The following is a 23,829-nucleotide window of genomic DNA, read 5'->3' as shown; positions in this document are numbered from 1 at the left end:
ACTGGGGTATACCCGCATCCCGAGTACATAACCAGGGAAGATGTAGATTGGTGTAATTACGAAAAAGGTCTACCCATTTGGGAACTGGCCTTCACAGGGAAACCCTGGAAAACCTGGAAGAATAGACCCCAGCTCAGGTATTAAAGAAGATAGGAAAGCCTAAATCCAGTAATTTTGAAATATATAGAAGCTCTATAGATTAGATCGAAGGAAAAGTGCCTCATAGCCAAAAAAAAATTTTTCAATATTGCTAAAAAAAATTTCAAAATTCTTCTTTCGACGATGTAGCCGGCGAGCTCGTTGTGAAGTCGATGGAACAGGAACACTGGATACGGACACCGGGTAGGCGACGTACATCGTTTGGTGGAGGCGGCACGGAGGACAGGCGATGGCTTATGGTACAGGATAGAAGCTGGTAACGTGCCGTAGAAACAGGAAGATGATCTCAGGAACAGATGGTCAGGGACGTGAACATGAAACAAGTTTAAAGTGGAATAAGAAAAGGTTCTGACTGAATAAATCCCTGGAAGAGAGTGGATTAAGGCATCGAAGTGTATATTTCATCGTTGAACTCAAAATCGGAGTGGATTCTTACATTCTTCCATCTGTACTAGACTGGAACATCCATCAGTCCTGACAATCGCGAATTTTTGTGTAGTCCTCAATACCAAAGGTGTTTTGCATTACAACTGCTGATTGTCCAAAACATTGCCAAATAGACTGTGGGCATTTAAATTTTGTTGTAGCTCATATCGAATGTATTCCTCTCAAAAAAATTTTTAATCTAATCTTCGTTTTGTTATAGTGCAGGTGGAAGTAGAGCATTGAATCTGTCCAAGGTCTGCTTTCAATTACGAAATTATGAATAAAATTTAAGTTTACACCAGATGAAAAATTTTAAACATAGGCATATGACACTGACTCCACAAAAGAAATAATTTGAAAAATTTCATTATTCTTATAATTAATTGATTTATAGATCCACTTGCAAATAAATATCATTAATGATGACGTATGTTCATTTAACGAATCATCCACTCGCAGAATCTTCTTCATCCTCTCATGAACATTTATGGAAATATATTTCAACAATTATGTCCATAATATGAAACACACAAATTGCTATTCTTAAAAAGTTAATTAAAATTCTTAAATTAATTCTCCTGGTAAAGAAGGCATAATGAAAAATCTAAAAATTATAACAATTTTCTCTCGCCCAACCAGAGAGATTCTTCAATTGTTTGCATCAGTGACACTATCGACTGTTGCTTCATTTCACAGTTCATTTGTTTCCTTGCGCGAACAGCGCACATAATACTCACAGCGTATTTACCTACATATCCCACACTGTTCAAGTTTCACACACAATTCTCACATAAGTGCTGTGTCTTGAGGAAATGTAGATGCAATTTCATTGTATATCACTGTGGCTTCTGCTCTAAAAAATTTTGTGCTAAACTATCACAGGAGTAATCTCACTGTCTCTTAACCTGTCACAGGAGCAATTTCACTGTCTCTTAACCTATCACAGGAGTAATCTCACTGTCTCTTAACCTCTAGACAACATAAACTTCTTGATATTTATATACACATTCGACTCATAGTCAAATTCCACTCTAAATTCTTCTCCATATTTGGTACCACAGATCTACGATCCTTCAAAAAATTTCTTAATATGATTATGCGGGAATAGTCCCTTTATTCTTTTCAATTCGGGATATGCCAACAAGTATGATCCAGGATTTCGTATATTTACAATAACATATGGTCCGGTATAAATAAGATTCCATTTCTTTATGTTCTTCATCAGTTTCGAGGAATGGATGTGTCGCCTCAATAAAACCTTTTCTCCAAGATGAAACGTCTGAATCCGGTGAATCCGTTTATCATATGTCAATTTCTATTGTATTGCCTTTTTAGTTAAATTGACAAGTGCGAGTCGAATCTTTTCCTCCAATTTTAAATTCGGGTCTTCATACTTCCGTTGCCTCCAGGTTTTGGAACGACTAAGAATGAAGAACAATATGAACTAGTTGATGGCTCAATCAAGTTCCATTCGAACATTCTATTTATTTCCCTTTGAACAGATTGTTTTAAACGCCAGGGGATCGGATAGTGCGTGTAACAGTAAGTCTGATGTGGCTCCACTTGTAGGTGACAAATATACCCTTTAATAATTCCTGGTTTCTCATCAAAAATCTCTTCATATGCCTCTAACAAATAATGAAGCTGCTGCCTTTGTTCTCCGGTAAGCTGATTTGATTCACTAGCTTTTATCATTGTTGTTTGGTTAAAATCCTCCTGTTGTATCAAATCCTTTGAAAGCTCCTTCCAACGACCGTTTGTAGTGTCAATTAATTGAATTATGGCACCGTGACAGTATTTCTCATGCACTGTTTCCTTTCTATTTAAATCCAGTGCTATCTCTTCTCCATTTAATCTAAATTTAACTATTCCTTCCAAAAAATCAATCTGACAATCGTATTCCTGCATACTCCCAATACCAAGAATATAGTCCACTAATAACTTCTCCACTACAAGGAACGTGCATTTTATTGCTAAATTTCCCATTTTCATCTCTAATTGTGTTTGTATTTTGACATTGGGAGAGCGTGTTCCAACAGCTCCGATGATTTTGCAGTACTGTACTGGCAAAATTGGTACCTTCTTCTTCCTAATAATTCTCCGAAAAAGAGCGCCTGAGATGACATTGGCGGAAGCGGCGTTGTCCAATATCACATTCGTTGGAACTTCCTCTATTTTAACAAATACTTCCGATACCGGAACACTCGGTCTGTCATTATGACACGTTATTAAATCCTTTGTTAACTCTTCAGTCAACAGCTCACCATCATTATATCTTAACAATTGTAATTTTACTGTTTCGCCCCTAACAGATCCCCTGACCGCTCCTCCGGGGCACGATGCGGTCATGTTTAGTTTGACTGATTGTTGGTCCTATTGGTATTTGTCTCTTCAGCTACTTCCGTGATTATCGGTTGTTGTGGTGAATTCGGTCTATATTGTCTTGCTTGATTCGTGTCATTATTGTTGTTGTTCTGCTGGTGTTGGTAGAACTGTCTTGTGTTGTCATACATTGGATTATATCGATTAAAATTCCTATTGTTCCTAAAATAGCCCCTCGCTGCACCCTTACCAAAGTTTCCATTATGGTAATAATTATTGTTTGCATTTTGTCCATTTCTAAGTCTCCTCGGAGAGTGTAGTTGGTTATGATTATTGTTACCACTACCATTACTGCCATTCCCATTCGAGTTGCAGCTCGGATTCGCTTCTATTACTCTTCTTTGATATGACATTTCTCTTGCCCTTTGATTGTCCTCCTCAATTATATCAATACGATCAAGCGTAGTCATAAATGAGTCTATATCCTTATCATTTATATATAACAGCTGATTCCTTATACTGATGGGTAGTCTGGACTTGAGTATTCTAAGTATATCCGGCAAAGGAATCGGTACATCCCAATACAAAGATTTATTGATGTATTTCTCAAAATATCTCTTTAGAGATCCTTTAGAAAATGAGAAAGGCTCAGGATATAATACTTCCTGCCTAAGTCTTTCTTGTACTCCAGCAGACCAATATTTTGCTAGAAAAGCCTGCTCAAATTCTTTGTAACATTTACAAGAAGATGTTTGTTCGGATGCCCACAATGCTCCTGATCCTTGTATATATCCTGATACAAATCTAATCTTTTGCCATTCTGTCCAAGATCGTGGAAACAGACCTCTGAAACTTCGAATGAAGACTACAGGATGGACATTCTTTTTGTCAGGGTTAAAGATTTGAAATTGTCTCTGTTTAATCATCTTCTCCTCAACGGTACTACGATTCCAAAAATCCTCCTGTTCGTACTCTTCCCTGTGGCTATCCTTTATATCGAATCTAACTGGTGACATTCCAGTTCTGTCTACATCGGATCTTGACGTGGACGGGATGTCACGCGCAGATTGAGAATTTTGTTTCCTACTTCTCGCTGTTTCTAAATCCTCCTGCGAGAGATTTAGTGATCTTTCGATATTTTCTTTCCAACGCGAGAATTCTTCGCCAAGTTGTTCTCGAACTTCCTTTAACCCTTTGTTGAAAAAATTCTCCTCCGAACTCTCTGAAATTGACTGTAAAGCTACTTTCACAGTTTCTTCTATAGTTTCCGAAGGAAAATTTTGCCGCTGTAATGTCATTTCTGAAAACTTTCCCGCAAGTACATTCATTCTATGTTCCACTGTCTCCTGTTTTTCCTTCACTTCGTCAAATTGCTTCTTTACATTATCTTGGGATTCTATAATTTCTGGTATCATAGCTACGGAACACTGTATGTCCTCTTGAGCTTGTATTACTTGAGGAAACAGTTCTACTTGTTTTTGTATCGTGTCAATTTTGACGGATACATATTCGGTTAGTTCCGCTTTTAATTTACTATTGTTTTCTTGGAATTGTTGGCGGACCTGCTCAATCTGAGCAATAAGATTCTGTTCGGTCCTTTCTGCCTGTTCTTTTATTTCCTGTGTCTGGGTATTTAATCTCTGATCTAATTCGGTAAAGGTTGCTCTTAACTGATTTTGTAATTCTGTTTGATTTTCGGCTAATTGATTTTGAAGTTCATTTTGTATAACGGATAAGTCTCGTTTTACCTCTGCTTGGCCTTCGGCTAATAGAGACAACTGTTGCATAATAACAACTAACGTGTCAACAACAGTCTGATCAGCTGTTGTATGAATGTTTTCTGAACCAGCGGGATTATTTATATTGCTAACGCTAGCCACAACAGTCTCAGAATTGCTATCCGTGGCCTCTGCTTCTGAGCAAACAGCTGAAGGCTGTTGCACGTCTCGTTGCTGATTTATTGACATTTTAAATGCCGCTCTAGTCAATACCATTAAATAACTGTCAATATCAAGTTCTAATCACTAAATACAGTTTCACATTTACTGTCGTAGACACACTTAACTTTCAAATTACTTCACAGATGGTATATAGTTCAATGTCCAGATACGAAAATCACACAATATACAGTTCTACAATTTAACTACTATCTGGAAAAAAGTTCTTTCTAAATTGATCTCAAACTATTTTAACTACAGGATAAAAAAATTAGATTTCTCTGGCCTTGTTCTGTAGTCTCGGTGTTGTCCAATAGTTGAAATCGTTTCTTGGTATCAGCAATATTTTACTATGGACACCGTATCTCATTTCAGGTTCATTACTTCTCGTTCTCGTTGGTTTTCATGAAACAAAAAATACATATATTATATAACAATCCAAGAGAGTCCTGTCACACTGGCGCCATTGTAATTTTTTTCTCCTATCTACGTAATTCTGTAGCTCTCAATTCGTTCGAGCAATCAATCATTCATGATAGGAAACACAGTCATAGCTCAGTCACTCAAAATGATTCTGAAATTTTACTTGTTAGAATGAAAGCAGGCGATGATTCTTCTTCTCTGCAGGCTCGTGCTTTGCGGCAGTCTGCTAATCTGTACAAATAAAATGCCTCGTATTTTTGGGAGCGTTGTATAATCAGTCGGGAAACCTCAGATCAAGCGGATATTTGGCTTTGATGAAGTTTAACCTTCCGAAGAAATAATGGAGCTCTTGGATTATTAAATGCAGGTTCGTATCCAGTCTTTCGGAAGTTCCCTTCTGATTAAAAACTACGCAATATATCGATGAATATCATTAATTCTCAAAAGTCGAATACACACCTTTAGTGTGAAGGAGCCATATATATGTATTTCACTTTTAATCGTACAATTCCGTATCCGTTATCTTCTGTCATAAATCTCAATAATCAGATTACAGTTCTTCAAACAAAGCTCAGGCTAATCGGCACGAAGACAATCTCGGAAGCTCCCTTTCATTTTTCTTTTTCTGTTTAACAACCACCAGAGAGAGTACTCCAAAGAATACTTATGCGCTCATGGCATAGCTATTGTATGAACTACTTTTCGCATGGATTCTGCGAGTATGAAGATAGAAAATTAGTAAACGTCATTCAAGGGTAGAATTGTATCTGAATAATTCATCGAATATAAAGAGATATTACAGGAACGAGTATCGTCTCATAACCGCCATCTTTGCTGCCACAGAATCTACGAGTTTGTGAGAAATCTGTTCTCACAACAGATTATGTTCGGTTATCTCTTTATATATTATAATTATTATGTGCGATTGGACCCATACGGATCACGCAAAGCTTTTCCGATTCAATTTTTTAATTCTCCAAACTTCTCTCATTCTTTCCCCATGAATTCTCTTTCTTTCCTCTGTCCATTTTGTCCCCTGTCTCTTGCAAACTTCATTCTCGGGTTGTACTTTCCAACTATTGATTTTTTGCTTGTATACATTTCTGTTTATAACTTCTGAAGAATTTATTTGTGCATTTGCTAGATCTGTTTTGGTTTCTTTTATCCAGGGTATGGTTTTCAATTTTTCAATGTATATTAAAATTTTGTGGGAGAGTCTGGGTGTTGGGAGTCTGTGGATATGACCGTAAAATTTTAGTCTTCTTTTCCGGATGTCTGCGGCGAGGTTAGATAATTTTTCTGTAGTTTTCCGAGACTGTAACCTGTATCCATCTTCAGTTCTTTTTGGGCCAAGAATCTTTCTGATAATTTTGCGTTCCTCTTTCAGGATGCCTTCCAGGTCGCCTTTTCTATGGAGTGTGAGTGTTTCGCTGGCATATAGTGCTTCGGGCTTGATTACTGTATTGTAGTGTCGTATTTTTGAGTGAATGGAGAGACACTTTTTATTGTAGATGTTGTGGGTTTTCCAGTATGCTCTTTTCAGTTTTTGCAGTATATATATTTTTATCACTTTATATAATATAAGGCTCCTATTTCTTTATCTGTTATTAGCTTTCGGGTGATGATTTTGTAAGAACTTTCTTGTAACAACCGTTTGACGTCCTGTATGCCTGACCAGCTATCGCTGATGTAATTCGGTGCGCAATGGGCGGAGCATCGCGTATTTGAGCAACAGCTGTATTACTCTCTTTGGCAGTTAGCGCCGGTGGAGTCTTAGCGCCTGCTCCGTTCACAACGATAGTCTGGCGTAATGGGTATTTATCCTTTTTTTATGATTTGTTGTTTATTATTTGTTACGTAAGTTGTATTTCATATATTACTATATCCCTCCAATTCTGTTGTATGTCCATATTTCAGTGTGCGATCTGAAGATGACGTGAAACAGATCGAAACATGCAGCCTCATAAAAAAAAGAAGTTTCTTACGCTTGTGTTCATGTCCATTTTGAAATAATATAAAAACCGCTGTGCTCCAAGGGAAATGTTCTCCAAAATTACATAGGCACTACTGATATACCTTACATAACTTGATGAGAGCTAAATTGAAGCCTTACTTGGATAAAGTCAACTCCTTTTAAATATAAAAAAATATTTTAAAGTGATTTTTGTGCGCGAATGAGGGCTCTTTTCTTAAGAAAATGTTTCATTTGCCTATGAAAAATGTAATAAAACGTCAGTGAACTGTAAATTCGGATCAAAGATCACATAAATCAACCTCTGGCTGAAACAAATCGGAGGAATTGTATTTTCAAGTGTTCTATAGGGAGTTATGAACGAGGAGCAAAGTTTCTCTTGGCAAACTGTACTCTTTTCTATTGTCTCCATCGAACGGAACAGACGTTTTTATGTAAGTCTCTCTTCAGTAGAATTAGTTTTGATTTGTAATTAAATATCTTAAAAACAGTTTTTATTTGTTTCATTTGAAAGGTACTCTCCGCAATTATTAAGTGGTATATGGTTTATAATTTTTTTTGTAACATCCGTTTCAGAACAGATAGCTGGAATTGCGAGTTTAGCAGGTCATGGTAAATAGAGGCAATGTACGGAATGCAATGCGCGTTTAGCCATTGATTTTATTCTGTTGTAATCAAACCGCGTCCCTGAGATTATCTGCGGATGATTTAATATTGCCTTGCGATCATTTTGAGCAAGCACAAATTGCATATAATCTGGCCATTGTCTCCGAACTGTGAATCTGCTGCTCTCGGTTCTGTCAGATACAGGCCCTACAGAACTGATGCTGGTGATAAATTACTACGGTTCGTAAATGGTAAAAACTTCAGGAGCCAATTTTATTTTGAAATCGATGCATTATTTTTAGATGCGTATCAGATACTATAGACGAAATGTGTGCCAACATCAACAATGACCGTTGCTCATTGGTACTTTGATTTTCACAAATTGTGCCGTTTTATTCAAATACCGGAGCCAACAACATGTCATTTTGGCCCCCAACTTTGGACGTCGGATATAAAATTTTGTATTTCTGAGGAGGAGATTAGTGTTTAACGTTCCGTCGACAACGAGGTCATTAGAGACGGAGCGCAAGCTCGGGTTAGGGAAGGACGGGGAAGGAAATCGGCCGTGCCCTTTCAAAGGAACCATCCCGGCATTTGCCCGAAAGGATTTAGGGAAATCACGGAAAACCTAAATCAGGATGGCCGGAGACGTCCTCCCGAATGCGAGTCCAGTGTGCTAACCACTGCGCCACCTCGCTCGGTTGTGTATTTCTGATGTATGTTGTGTTTGCATTTTCATTTATCCAATCTGCGGGAAGACAAAACTGATGTGAAGATACAGTTGTTGTTTGATGTTAGACAGACTCGTGTCTGAAAGGAAAATTTGTTGTCGACTCGACAATGACCCGTGAAGAAAAGGTAAGCTTGCCCGCCTGAGCATGTTCGACAGCTTCTCATAATTCGGATATTCGGTGTACGGCTCATATTCTATAGTTAACAAAAATCAATTTATTGCTTTGTAATAGTAAAATAATACAAAGCGTTGTTAAAATTGAAGATATACAACATGGCCGCTAAAAGCATTGCATCGTTAAAATGCACTGCTAGCCATTAATCTGTCTTTTAAATGAGCGATACTCTTGTCGTATTAGATTACGAAATACTGTTGCGGCGCCCAAGCTTTTAAGCGTACCGTGGAATCAGCCATCAGCCTTCTTCCATTTTGCAAATAATATTGAAAATCATCGGTTGCTTATAATAATATGAGAAAATTCGGGAAACCGGAGAAAAAGGAGATGGATCCCGACACACAAAAGCAAATTACAGTCGATGGCGATATTACACTCGAGCCAACTAAAGAAACTGCATGTCCGGAAGAACAGATGGCATCTTCATATCATTTTAGGCTAACCGGCTGATGACCTTCTTCAGTCCGGATGCACACGATTTGCCTTGTACTCTTACGGGACTCGGTGGATTGTCTGCCGCGAGTAATGGGTATAATGGCAGGGCACTACGAATGTAGTGTGTAGACTATAAGTTGAGTATGTGGGTCTCACGGGGAACGTGCCGGTGATAAATCCCTGCAGTCACACTATCCTCTGTACCCTCCGTAGCTCATATGGATAGAGCGTCTGCCATATAAGCAGGCGATCCCGGGTTCGACTCCCGGTCGGGACACAAATTTTCAACTGTCCCCGTTGATGTATATCAACGCTGTCAGCAGCTAATAGTGTTGATTTAACTGTAATTTCAAGTTGTAATGTCTGCAAACATGGTCACTTGACTGGAATACAAATGAGGAGCTGAAATCCGTAAGGGTCTAACTCACACCGCCATCGATCTCACATTAAAGTGAATATCAGAGAAAGCAGTGATACATACGGCTTTTCGTGAATTTTTATTCATAAAATGGGGGTCTACAGCACAGATAAACCTGATTCACCATAAGATTAACAGATGTCAGAAGTAGGAATAAGTGCTAGAGTCTCACAATCGACAATGATGTGCTTCAGACCCTTATGATTCTCATCGCCTCAAATCGATTGCTTTATGATAGAAATTTATAACTTAATATTCTATAATTCTTCGAGAAACCCCCAAAATAGGTTTAATGTCAGTACAGCTTTAACATATACTGGCCTCCGATCTAATTTTACTATACAGTGAGTGAATTAGCGTATCTGAGGAATGTGCTATCGTCTAACAGCATTTGTGCCGAGCGAACGGGGATAAAACTCGGCTGCAGTGTGCTACTACCTGGTGGCACTGACGTAAACTTCTAGTTGAGTGGCAAGTGCGTATCGTGAACCGTGCGCGTCCCTTATAAAATCCGTATGTATTTGGCCCTTAAGGCAATTACGTCACGGGAGTTGCGCATGCTCAAAAGCTTCTTAAAACGTGCACAACTGAAGGTGTACTCGCGATCCTGATGCCAAGTTTCAGGGAGTCTAGAGGAGCAGTAGAGCGGTAGATTTAAGTGCCGTATCTTTCAGATTGCAACATCATTGTTACGTTTATCAACATTCAAAAAAAAAAATAACCAATAAATCCTCAAAGGTGTTGAAAGTTAGGGTGTTCACGTGGTCTTGCGTTCTTACACATGACATCCTGAGACCGGAGCAATTCGGCTTCAGGAATCACCACTCCACAACACAACAACTCTTACGGGTCGTCGAACATATAACACATGGCTTCAACACAAACAAAGCAGTCCGCAGCTCGTGGTCGTGCGGTAGCGTTCTCGCTTCCCACGCCCGGGTTCCCGGGTTCGATTCCCGGCGGGGTCAGGGATTTTCTCTGCCTCGTGATGACTGGGTGTTGTGTGCTGTTCTTAGATTAGTTAGGCTTAAGTAGTTCTAAGTTCTAGGGGACTGATGACCATAGATGTTAAGTCCCGTAGTGCTCAGAGCCATTTGAACAAACAAAGCAACAGGGGCGGTGTTCCTGGACATCGAAAAGGCTTTCGACCGTCTATGGCACAACGGCCTCATTCGCAAACTGAGCGACGCGGGATTTCCCGACGGGCTGGTGCGTCTAATACACTCATACCTCACGGACAGGAGTTTCAACACTGACGTGCAGGGAAAACAATCACCACGACACGGTATACACGCGGGAGTACTCCAAGGAAGCATTCTAGGGCCCCTACTGTTTCACCTCTACATAAACGATCTCCCAACCACACACAACACAACGATGGCAATCTACGCGGATGACACAGCCATCCTCGCGCAAGATTGGAAACCATCAAACATTACGTCACGCTTACAGCCTGCACTCAGAGTGGCTGAGCGTTGGTTGGAGAAATGGCGTGTTAGAGTAAACGTCGACCAGTGTGAAGCCGATCTGTTCACTAGAAGACCGAAGCAACTGCGCAAACACCGATACTGCAGACCAATAACTCTGCATACACGCCCAATACGTTTCCGTGAGAAAGTCAAATACCTCGGTGTCTGGCTGGACAGGAAATTACTCTGGGGGGACCACATACAACACATGACCAACCGAGCTAGCGCGAGGCTCAAACAGTTCTACCCTATGCTCAACAGGCGTAGCACAGTGAACAGAAGGGTGTCGAGGTCCATGTACATGACACTTATTCGACCCCTGATGACGTACGCAGCTCCTGTCTGGGGATGCGCTACGCCTACACGCCTGCGCCGTCTGCAGCTCATACAAAGCAAAGTACTCAAAATTATAAGCAATACTCCACGATACACACGCATCGCGGACCTTCACCGGGAATACCGACTCTCACGGAGGTTATGCACAAACTCACCACAAGACTATACAGAAACTCCAGACATTCGCAGAACCCTTTTATTCTGAATCTGGGGAACTACGACCACAACCATAGATGGAAACATAAAAGACCAAAAGACATACTTGTAAGGACCTAACATCTATGGCCAAGCACACGGGAACACAATGGTACAGGTGAGCTCCTGTTAATCAGACGCCATTACTGATAGAAAGCACCGAAGCTGAAATTGTTATAGGAACAGAAAGCTGGCTGAAGCCAGAGATAAATTCTGCCGAAATTTTTACAAAGGCACAGGCGGTGTTTAGAAAGGATAGATTGCATGCGACCGGTGGTGGCGTGTTTGTCGCTGTTAGTAGTAGTTTATCCTGTAGTGAAGTAGAAGTGGATAGTTCCTGTGAATTATTATGGGTGGAGGTAGATGTAGATGTAGATATCCAGCTGGAACACACTGCCGAATATCTGGCACCACACAGGGAAGCCGTACCGTACACTGCATGCAGACAAGCTCCACACATCCTCCACACAGTGAGATGATCTGTGGCCGATCTCCCACTACTATATAACGATCTTGATTGTTCCAGGAATGTAGCGGCTGCAGCAACTGGGATACATCGCCATAGCTTGCCACGGTAATGATGCATGATACCCATACTAACAAATCCAACCTTGCATGAACTATCGTAGCTAGTAAGCCACTACTGCTCTTACTACCCATCCCACTGTCGTAGAGGTTTTTTCTCCCACGGCACGAGCCTTGGCACTTTTTTCCCTCTGCTCTTCAAATCGCTACCCTCACTCGCGTTTCGTCCACTATCAATCACCTGATGGACCGTGTTAACGCGTAGTCTTACCCAAACGCACAGATAACATCACAGCCCAGCATCCTGTGATCCACTTACTAGATAACTAACATGTTGACGGAGGTGACAGTAGAAGTTTTGGTCTGGTCGCCACGTTGTGCGGGCGTGGAGGGGCCCCATCTCTATTAAAAAAGCAACCGCCACTGGCTACAAACGTATGTTTGCCTTGGTACTACTCCGTCATTTGTCTGAAGCCATTAATGGGGATCACTGCAAAACTAAACCAGGATAGCAGGAAAGGCCTCTGAACACTTGGGCACCTGTTTGGTCCAACTGGACGACACACACACACACACACACACACACAGTTGGTGAGACAGGCAGCTTCACTCCACACAGCTGCTCACCGCAGAAGGCGCTCGTGGAACTGGACGCAGTAGGCGAGGGCGTCCTCCATGGTGGGCACCTCCGGCTGGCGAGCGCCCCGGCGGCCCACGGCCAGCCTCCCCGAGCAGCGCACCATGTCCGACAGCACGGCGAACTGGCCCGACGACAGGTGGATCATGGTCGCCATCAGCATGTCTGTCGTCTGCAAGCCACACGACGCTTCTGCCCGTCACGCCCTCTCCATCTGTCTGCACTATGCTACTGGTTTACTTAAGCATTTACTACTACTCGTCTCAACATTCTACACCAGTGGTGTAGAATGCTCAGGAGCCGTTACAGATATGCGGACCGGCATCTCTGGCCACGTATGCAGCAGTCTTATTATTAACTGGTAACCTACAGAGATTCATGTTTTATAAGCCCCCTATACACTTGCTAAGGCCGGCGGTGGTGGCCGGGCGGTTCTAGGCGCTTCAGTCTGGAACCGCGCGACCGCTCTGGTCGCAGGTTCGAATCCTGCCTCGGGCATGGCTGTGTGTGCTGTCCTTAGGTTAGTTCGGTTTAAGTAGTTCTAAGTTCTAGGGGACTGATGACCACAGATGTTAAGTCCCATAGTGCTCGGAGCCATTTGAACCATTTTGAGGGTATTTTTGTTTTGTCTTTGCAACTACGAAAATGCGCGACTGTTTTTTCACAAGACGCGTTTCGCTTTACTGAGGTAAAGCATCGTCAGTGGTCGTGATTTTCGGTTGATTTCTCGCTTACTTCGGGAAATGCCGTCTGCTAGCACATCGTTGTTTTTCTGCGCTAGACACTGATACTTTCGGTCTAATTTTTAGTTGTTCTGTAGCACTATGCACTATGATATTTTTCGCAACACACTTCTATGCACACCACTGTCTTCTGTTTGTACTTCTAAGCATGTATTGTCGTTTGTGTTTTGTAGTGTTGCCGACAAAACCTTCCCACTACTTTGCCTGGAACTTTTCTTATTAGATTATTGTATATGTGTAATTCTATTTAGTTGTGTTACTGTGTATTTATGTACCGTGTAAGAGTCGGGAAGGAATAGCGATGGAGGGATTTCTTTTTATTATTTTTTTAGCGGAGGGAGAAGCCATGATGAGTGGGTTCAAAAATGGTTTAATGGCTCTGAGCACTATGGGACTTAACATCTGAGGTCATCAGTCCCCTAGAATTTAGAACTACTTAAACCTAACTAACCTAAGGACATCACACACATCCATGCCCAAAACAGGATTCGAACCTGCGACCGTAGCGGTCGTGTTGTTCCAGACTAAAGTGCCTAGAACCGCTCGGCCACATCGGCCGGCTGATGAGTGGGCATACGTGTGTTTCGAACAATGATTGTTATGCTGATTACAGACCAGAACAAAATCACAGCACCTTCCTAACCGGAAGAAAACATGTGCAGTAATAGCTTTAAGTGTGAAAGGAAAGGTCAAACGGAAGGGGAAAACGTTTGGACTTCAGCAGTGTGCAAAACTGGTTTCATTTCGTAAGATCTGAACATAAATTTTATAAACAGAACAAACATTTACACGAAGTACGAAATATGTGCCAAAATGAAACTCGCAAAAGTGTGAAAGAAAAACTATTCGAAAAGTTTAGAACTTTTTGTGGGAGTCGCTGCACTGTTACTGAGAGAGATCTACGAGAGTGGACGCTCCGAATTGGAAGTGCGATGAACATTTCTGATTTCCAGGATTCTTCTACCTGGATTCTGGAAATTATACGGAAAAGAAGGTTTCAAAATTGCGAAGTTTACCTCAGGTAAACGTGTTGAGGAGATGCCATTAAGAAGTAATACTATAGAAAAATTCATAGTTCACATGAAGACGAGACTTCTTGTTATCTCCTAAAAGATCCGTATAATACCAGTCATACAGGTTTCGTGCACACCGTAACTTATCATTCGAGAAAAAAAAGAGAGACACTTGTGCGGTCGATGAACGTTATGACACATTCGCATACAACACCAGTGATAAGTATCAGTGGATTAATGTTTCCACAACTTTATCTCTATGTTCACGAACATCAAGGAAAATTAGGACAAAAGATTTAAAAAAAAGATTCTTTACTTGCAAAAGTTTTTTAATCGGCGTCATAAGATCTTGGAAAAATATGAGAGAATAATTTTCGGTGTTTCATCCGAATCGTCTTGGAAATTTGTGGTAAGTTCTTATGGGACCAAATTACTGAGGTAGTCGGTCCCTAAGCTTACACACTACTCAATCTAACTGAAACTAACTTACGCTAAGGATACCACACACACCCATGTCCGAGGGAGGGCTCGAACCTCCGACGGGGTGAGCCACGCGGACCGTGACAAGACGCCTGAGGCCACGCGGCTACTCCGCACAGCGAATACTTTTCTTACCATTTGCAGAGAAAAATTCATTAGTTCTATTGGAGTCTTGGACTGAACATAACGACACGTCTGCCATTAACTAGGTCGACGGAATGACTGTTAATACAGCTCGAATTTCACTCGGAACTAATAGCGTGATTCAACCTCTCGATAGAAATATTTTTCAACAGTGTAAAGCATTTTTGAGATAACTGTCGGATAATATAATTTCCGATAGCTCTTTGTCATTTCAGGGTTATCAGTTGAACGTTAATGTTAAACTCCAATCGTTTCTGCATTGTCAGCTTGCATCACCAGATTTTACGAATTTGATCAAGTATTCTTGGCACGCAAGCCAATAGTATGTAGAATTACGGCCAGGACCATTTCTTACTCAATTCCTGTTCTGTATAAATAAAACTAGAAATCACTATGAAATGCGTGAATGCAAATTACACTCCTGGAAATTGAAATAAGAACACCGTGAATTCATTGTCCCAGGAAGGGGAAACTTTATTGACACATTCCTGGGGTCACATACATCACATGATCACACTGACAGAACCACAGGCACATAGACACAGGCAACAGAGCATGCACAATGTCGGCACTAGTACAGTGTATATCCACCTTTCGCAGCAATGCAGGCTGCTATTCTCCCATGGAGACGATCGTAGAGATGCTGGATGTAGTCCTGTGGAACGGCTTGCCATGCCATTTCCACCTGGCGCCTCAGTTGGACCAGCGTTCGTGCTGGACGTGCAGACCGCGTGAGACGACGCTTCATCCAGTCCCAAACATGCTCAATGGGGGACAGATCCGGAGATCTTGCTGGCCAGGGTAGTTGACTTACACCTTCTAGAGCACGTTGGGTGGCACGGGATACATGCGGACGTGCATTGTCCTGTTGGAACAGCAAGTTCCCTTGCCGGTCTAGGAATGGTAGAACGATGGGTTCGATGACGGTTTGGATGTACCGTGCACTATTCAGTGTCCCCTCGACGATCACCAGTGGTGTACGGCCAGTGTAGGAGATCGCTCTCCACACCGTGATGCCGGGTGTTGGCCCTGTGTGCCTCGGTCGTATGCAGTCCTGATTGTGGCGCTCACTTGCACGGCGCCAAACACGCATACGACCATCATTGGCACCAAGGCAGAAGCGACTCTCATCGCTGAAGACGACACGTCTCCATTCGTCCCTCCATTCACGCCTGTCGCGACACCACTGGAGGCGGGCTGCACGATGTTGGGGCGTGAGCGGAAGACGGCCTAACGGTGTGCGGGACCGTAGCCCAGCGTCATGGAGACGGTTGCGAATGGTCCTCGCCGATACCCGAGGAGCAACAGTGTCCCTAATTTGCTGGGAAGTGGCGGTGCGGTCCCCTACGGCACTGCGTAGGATCCTACGGTCTTGGCGTGCATCCGTGCGTCGCTGCGGTCCGGTCCCAGGTCGACGGGCACGTGCACCTTCCGCCGACCACTGGCGACAACATCGATGTACTGTGGAGACCTGACGCCCCACGTGTTGAGCAATTCGGCGGTACGTCCACCCGGCCTCCCGCATGCCCACTATACGCCCTCGCTCAAAGTCCGTCAACTGCACATACGGTTCACGTCCACGCTGTCGCGGCATGCTACCAGTGTTAAAGACTGCGATGGAGCTCCGTATGCCACGGCAAACTGGCTGACACTGACGGCGGCGGTGCACAAATGTTGCGCAGCTAGCGCCATTCGACGGCAAACACCGCGGTTCCTGGTGTGTCCGCTGTGCCGTGCGTGTGATCATTACTTGTACAGCCCTTTCGCAGTGTCCGGAGCAAGTATGGTGGGTCTGACACACCGGTGTCAATGTGTTCTTTTTTCCATTTCCAGGAGTGTATAATAAGAACTGTGCCATAAGAATTGTTATAAAATATTTAATGTCATCAAATTAAAGTCCCGACTGATGGACGTCGCCTGCCATGATTTTATTTACTCCGCTAGTCACTCATGTAAAAATAATATCTCCAACAGTTTATCTGACGATGTGAACTGCAACCTATTCAATTATTAATAAAGTGGGAAGCTTTTGTTAAGGTTTAAGTCCTTAAAGTTAACCTGTGTGCGCTTTGGACTATTTACTACGTTGCGCGTACGTGCTCCTGTCGTGGCTACAAAAATGACTCTGAGCACTATGGGACTTAACATCTGTGGTCATCAGTCCCCTAGAACTTAGAAATACTTAAACCTAACCAACCTAAAGACAACACACACATCCATGCCCTAGGCAGGATTCGAACCTGCGACCGTAGCAGTCGCGCGGTTCCGGACTGAGCGCCTAGAACCGCTAGACCACCGCGGTGTCGTGGCTACCTCTGCTTCCCACAGCGAGCGGTGATATGGCCATGCCTGTTTAATTTGTATATTAACGACATTCCCACCGTTCAACACGTCACCGCCAGTCTGTACGCCGATGACACGGCCTTCCTAGCCTCTGGAAGGAACATTGAACAACTTGTCAACAGGATGCAGCGACAATTTTTCGTCACCGAGGAATGGGCAAAGAGCAATAAAAATCACCGTAAGCCCTACGAAAACTGCAGCAATACTGTTTACGAAGAAACGATCTGAACTGAGGACGCGACTTGCCATCAATGGACAGCCAATACCCTGGACTGCGACGACGAAATACTTGGGAGTGGTACTGGATAAAGGAATGACTTTTACCACATATACTAGATAGGAAATTGAATACTATGAAGACCGTCTGGGGACTCATGCCGTTTTTCACAAGCAGGAATCTAAACCCGTAAACGAAATTAAAACTTTATAGAGCAACGGTACAACCCTCCCTGCTGTACGGCTCGACGCCTTGGGTAACAACATGTGACTCTAATATACGCAGTATGCAACCACTACAAAACAGGTGTCTGAAATGGAGCCTAGGCGCCCCAAAGTGGGCCAGGACGAGAGAAATACACGAGCTGCCTGGAGAAAAATACGTCGCTGAGAAGATAGAAGACCAGGCAACTCGTCTTTTTCACAAATTAGACGAGTATCGGGCAAATGTCCGCCAACTTGAGAATGTAAGCCAGGCCCTGCCACGACACTGGCACAAATACAAGGTGCCTCGAGCCATTATTGCACCCCCACAGGGCCATCAAAGATGATGTAATCTTCAGTTATTCGGTATTTTACATGTAAATACGAGGGTTGGAACTTAAATAGTGGCAACTATTCACAACCGATAGAAAAGAGTTAGGTATTTGCATCTTCAAAGTAGTAACCAGCGTTGTGTAGAACCCGTAGCCAGCGATATGGAAGGCGTAGTATACCGTTCGCAGAGCCTGTTCTGTTGATGGTGCGAATGGAGCTGTCTACTGCCTGTCGAATCTCTGGAACAGTTCTGAAGCGAATGCCAAGAAATGGTTCCTTCATCTTCGGAATCAAATCGAAGTCACTAGGACTTAAGTCCGGGGAGTGTGGTGGATGGAACAGTACTTCCCAGTCCCATCGAGCGAACAGCGCAGCCACATATACAGACTGTTCATTACACACATTGAAAAAAATTGTAGAATACATGTTAATGTGATCACAGAGTGCGTGTAGTCGTGTAGTTAACTCACATGCTGTTCATAGTGTCACCTGTTGCCATTGTTCTGCTTCCACCACCCAAACTGTTGAAAAAGGCGGCACCCCACACATGGCCTACGCCGATTACCGAGCGTCTGCTCGATGAATCCCAGATAGTGTGCTAACGTCGCTTGATGCTTTCCGAGCGCCAGTCGCTCAATGCTTGGTGTACCCGCTGCCTGTCGGTCTTATATTGCCCCGCTTCAAAGGGAGCGAACATTTGCCAAGAAGTGCTTTGGATCCGCCTCCACACATTCGTGCTGTACCAAGTGCTCGTGGCTAAAGAGATATTCAATCAACCACAACTCGTCATTATTTTCTACGTAATTATCGTGGATTATTTTTCGTAGTGATATCCAGTTTTTCCAGGCTTTTGGATGGTAATGACTTCATATTCCTTCCATATTTTTGGAATATTACCCTTGATTACGATCGTCGTAAACAATTCTGCTAGCCACTTCACTCCATCCTCACCAATTTTCTTCAAGAATTCAGGGTGCAGTTCATTCACACCAGGTCATTTCCCATTTTTGTTGTGTTTTAGTGCATTTTCTATTTCTCTGTCTGTTACTTTACTCGTCAGCGTAGTCTTATCCTCGCAGTTATTCATTGCTTCTTTCACCCAAGAGACTACAGGCTGTGCATTGTCTGTAAACTGAGAGAGTACTAATGGGCAGAAGAGGACCAATTATCGATGAGATACTACCAATAACAAAGGGAGGCTTTAGAATGAATAGAAGCCTCTTTGACCGATTTCTACCCAGCACAACCTATGTAGAGCAAGGTTTTCAAAATAATTTGAAAAGTGGGGTGGTGATACTTAACCTCATATCTGCCCATGGCACAGTCTGCATTCAGGGTCTTATCTACAAATTAATGAAGGCTCACAAATGAAAGAAAATTATGACCTCCTAACGAATATGTCAAGGTAACGGAAATTTACGGTAGAACTGACTGGGAGTAACGAAACACAAAGTTTAGGAGAATGGAATACTACAAGCATCAGTAACGGCACCATCTCTGTTAAGTCTCTACTTATCTGACATCCCAGTTTTAAATTCATAGATATTTGCATACGCAACAGTAGTACAAGGAAAATCTTTCGAGAAATTGAAAGAATTACTTATCGTTGATCTGGAAATCCTCGAAAAATGCAACAGTGAATGACAGTTATTCATCAACCCAACAAAAACTTTAAGTACCATGGTGCACCTGAACAATAGAGAAGCAATAGAGAAATAAATCTAAATATAATGTTGGAGGCAAATAGACACAAGATATCCCCCAATTACCTAGGAATAAAACTGGACCGTACATTAACATTTAAGTACGACATGAAAGACGTGGCCAAGAAAATGGAAACAAGAAACAATATAACAGGAAAGCTAGCAGGAACAACTTGAGGCAGCTCAGCGGGGCCATCACACGCTTTAGTGTTGGTTCTTGTATCTGGTGTTTGTGAGCACTGTGCCCTGGTAAGGGCCAGGAGCATCCACACAAAAAAGGTTGATACAGAAATTCATTAACCCATCAGGATAATCTCGGGAACACTACGACTAACTCCCTTTCACAGGCTTCCAATTGTGATGTCCGTCTGCTTTATTTCCTCGTTGATTGTCCTCGGTGTCGACGTACTGTGTTGCTATACTGGCTGAAAAATGGGGGCTGGAAGTTCAACACTGACTACTTTAAACGGTGTAGCCGACAGGTGAACATTTGCGTTTCACAGACCTTTACTTTCACTATTCACAACCCCCCGATATACACAGTTAATATGGTCAGTGCACTATTGTTTAACTTTCGATAAGCCTCATTAATAGTCTTCAAGCATACATCAGCTTACTGGTACAATAGTTTGCTGTTGAATATATATTAGCAGTAAAAACCTAACCACATAGTTCTTGTGGAATGATATGGTGCGTATTGAACAGACACTGTCATTGTTTTACCCACGGCCTATTTGTGTCACACTTATGTCACAGTTAAGTTGATGCATTGTTGTTGACCTAACCAGCACGGGTTTCTCGTCTGAAAATCGGCCGTAAACTGACTGTCTCGGGATCAAAAATCGGGCCTTCATATACCACCACAATAATAGGTACTGAAACTACACATTGTTTGATGTTGAATTTGCAGAAATTACAATTATAACCTAACTTATTAAATTAACTGAATACATCGAAAACTTCCTTCGTTTTAACAGTTTCAAGAGTAAAGCTGAATTATTTGTTTAAATGATGAAAGTAACAGATATAGTTACACAAACAATAGTTTTGACAAAACTGATAATTACTTTGGAATTAAGTAAGAGCTGGCTTTGCTAACATGTTTTCGAATACAGCCAAATACATACTTTAAGAATACTATTAGTTGTTCCTCAAAATGTGTTTAATTAGTACAGAATTTATATTTGTTTATAAGTTGACAACATTATTCAAGTCACGAAACAATTACCTATTTCACCCTATAATGAAAGATATTAACTAGGAATAGACAAAATAAATTAGAAAATTGATGACATACACGAAACTAAAACACAAAATGAGATCTGGTAGGCGCTACAGTCTGGAACCGGGCGACCGCTACGGTCGCAGGTTCGAATCCTGCCTCGGGCATGGATGTGTGTGATGTCCTTAGGTTAGTTAGGTTTAATTAGTTCTAAGTTTTACGCGACTGATGACCTCAGAAGTTAGGTCGCATAGTGCTCAGAGCCATTTGAACCATTTTTTTGAGATCTGGTGTTATGTTCTCTAAAACTGAGGGCCAGCCTTTCTCTCTTATGAAAATGCAGATTATACTCTTGTATGTTAATGATAATTAGTCAAAAATAAAAAATAAACGAATTTAAGGAGGCAGATGACAAAACAAGAGAGGAAGTAAACATATTCCAGCTTGCTTCGTCACACAATCCTAGCACATATTGAACCTCCACACATCCGATGACAATCATCACCTCAACGGGTAGCTATATCAATTGGAGACGGTCGTACCCTCCCCATCCACCAACATACTTCTGCAGAAGGTTGTCTCAAATACCAAGAACCATCCAAGAGACGAAGTAACACCCAAGAATGTGAGGACTGAGTGGAGAGCAGAGTGGCAGCAGACAGCCTTGAAGAACACCAGCCTGGTGCCACCTGACCCAACAGCGCAAGTGCCAGGCTTTGATCTGCCACGGAGGCACTGGACTCTACTGAACTGGATGTGGATGCACCCAATTAATGGTGAAGTGCACCTTGCCAAATATCTCTAATGCGACTGTGGGATGGAACAGACCACAGACTACATTTTAAGTTGTGATGTGTATGGTTTTCCTTATGGATGTCTGAACGACATCCACATACTTACAGACAATGCCAAAGATTGGTTATAAAATCCCATGTCTATATTGAGGTTCGCCGATGACATTGTAATTCTGTCAGAGACAGCAAAGGACTTGGAAGAGCAGTTGAACGGAATGGACAGTGTCTTGAAAGGAGGATATAAGATGAACATCAATCAAAGCAAAACTAGGATAACGAAATGTAGTCGAATTAAGTCGGGTGATGCTGCGGGAATTAGATTAGGAATGAGACACTTAAAGTAGTAAAGGAGTTTTGCTATTTGGGGAGAAAAATAACTGTTGATGGTCGAAGTAGACAGGATATAAAATGTAGACCGGCAATGGCAAGGAAAGCGTTTCTGAAGAAGAGAAATTTGTTAACATCGAGTATAGATTTAAGTGTCAGGAAGTCGTTTCTGAAAGTATTTGTATGGAGTGTAGCCATGTATGGCATATTTGGACAAGAAGAGAATAGAAGCTTTCGAAATGTGGTGCTACAGACGAATGTTGAAGATTAGATGGGTAGATCACGTAACTAATGAGGAGGTATTGAATAGGATTGGGGAGAAGAGAAGTTTGTGGCACAACTTGACTAGAAGAAGGGATCGGTTGGTAGGACATGTTCTGAGGCATGAGGGGATCACAAATTTAGCATTGGAGGGCAGCATGGAGGGTGAAAATCGTAGAGGGAGACCAAGAGATGAATAAGCGGATTCAGAAGGATGTAGGTTGCAGTAAGTACTGGGAGATGAAGAAGCTTGCACAGGCTAGAGTAGCATGGAGAGCTGCATCAAACCAATCTCAGGAATGAAGACCACAACAACAACATATTGCAATAATACATATTTTGTGTGTATTGACGTTTTATGTTTAGTTTAAAACTTATTTTCTGTACTGTGGGTGTCGAACGCAAAAATAAATAAATAAATTTTTCGTAGTGCATTATCGGCGCATGTAGGACCGTTGTTCGTGAATATTCCCATTGAAGTTGTTAACTATCAGCATTTATGAGGTGCGTGGGAAAAATAATGAGACTGACAACACTGCAAGCAAACTGGCAACGCTGTGTTCTTCTACTCGTGCTCATCTCTTCCAGATGCTCAGTTCAGTTTTGGCTCTGTTCAGCCGTCAGCAGATTTTTGAGGGCGCCGTCAGTGAAGTAGGGTTTTTCTTGTGTGTTACTAAAATGGAACAGCGGAATTTAGAACAATGTTATGCAATCAGGATTTGTGTTATAGTTAGTCAGCCCGCGAGTGTGGCCTTTGAAAAGTTGAAACAGGCCTATTGCGAACATTCTATATCAAGAACACGTTTTTCGCTGGCTCAAATTAGTTTTGGAAGGCCGAGAACACGTTGAAGTTGAACCCCGTTCAGGAAGATCTTCAACTTCAAAATCCGAGGAAAACGTCAAAAGTATGCCTGCTCCTGTGAGATCAGACTGATGTTAAAAATAATTATGATTGGTGACCTGTTAAACACTTTCACCAAACATCAAATTTTGACGCAAGATTTTCACATCTGGGAGGTGTGTGTCAAAATGGTGACGAAAAATCTCACAGCTGAGCAGAAGGAGAATCGAAGAAACGTGTACGTTGATCCTCTTGAGAGGAATCCGATGGGCACGAATGGTTCAGTCATGTGGTCACAGGTTCTGGATGAATCATGAATTTTCGAATACGATCCTACGCAAAATGAGGAGTGGCACGCTGAGACATGTCTTCGACCGAAAACAGCTTTAACGAGCAAATCAAAGATGAAACCAATGCTGATTTGCTTTTTTGACAGT

General features: G+C 42.2%; 1 protein-coding gene across 1 annotated transcript in view; it reads right to left on the bottom strand.

The window, feature by feature from the left end:
* The window catches only part of LOC126235572 (odorant receptor 83a-like), a 170,094-nt gene that overhangs the window by 104,987 nt on the left and 41,278 nt on the right, over positions 1–23,829 (bottom strand). The window contains exon 3 of the mRNA XM_049944290.1: positions 12,759–12,940. Within this exon, the coding sequence (XP_049800247.1) occupies positions 12,759–12,940 (182 nt within the window). The remainder of the gene's footprint in view (positions 1–12,758; positions 12,941–23,829) is intronic.

This window comes from Schistocerca nitens, chromosome 2, assembly GCF_023898315.1.
Source record: "Schistocerca nitens isolate TAMUIC-IGC-003100 chromosome 2, iqSchNite1.1, whole genome shotgun sequence".
Classification (NCBI taxonomy): domain Eukaryota; kingdom Metazoa; phylum Arthropoda; class Insecta; order Orthoptera; family Acrididae; genus Schistocerca; species Schistocerca nitens.
This window is presented reverse-complemented; position numbering and strand designations above follow the sequence as displayed.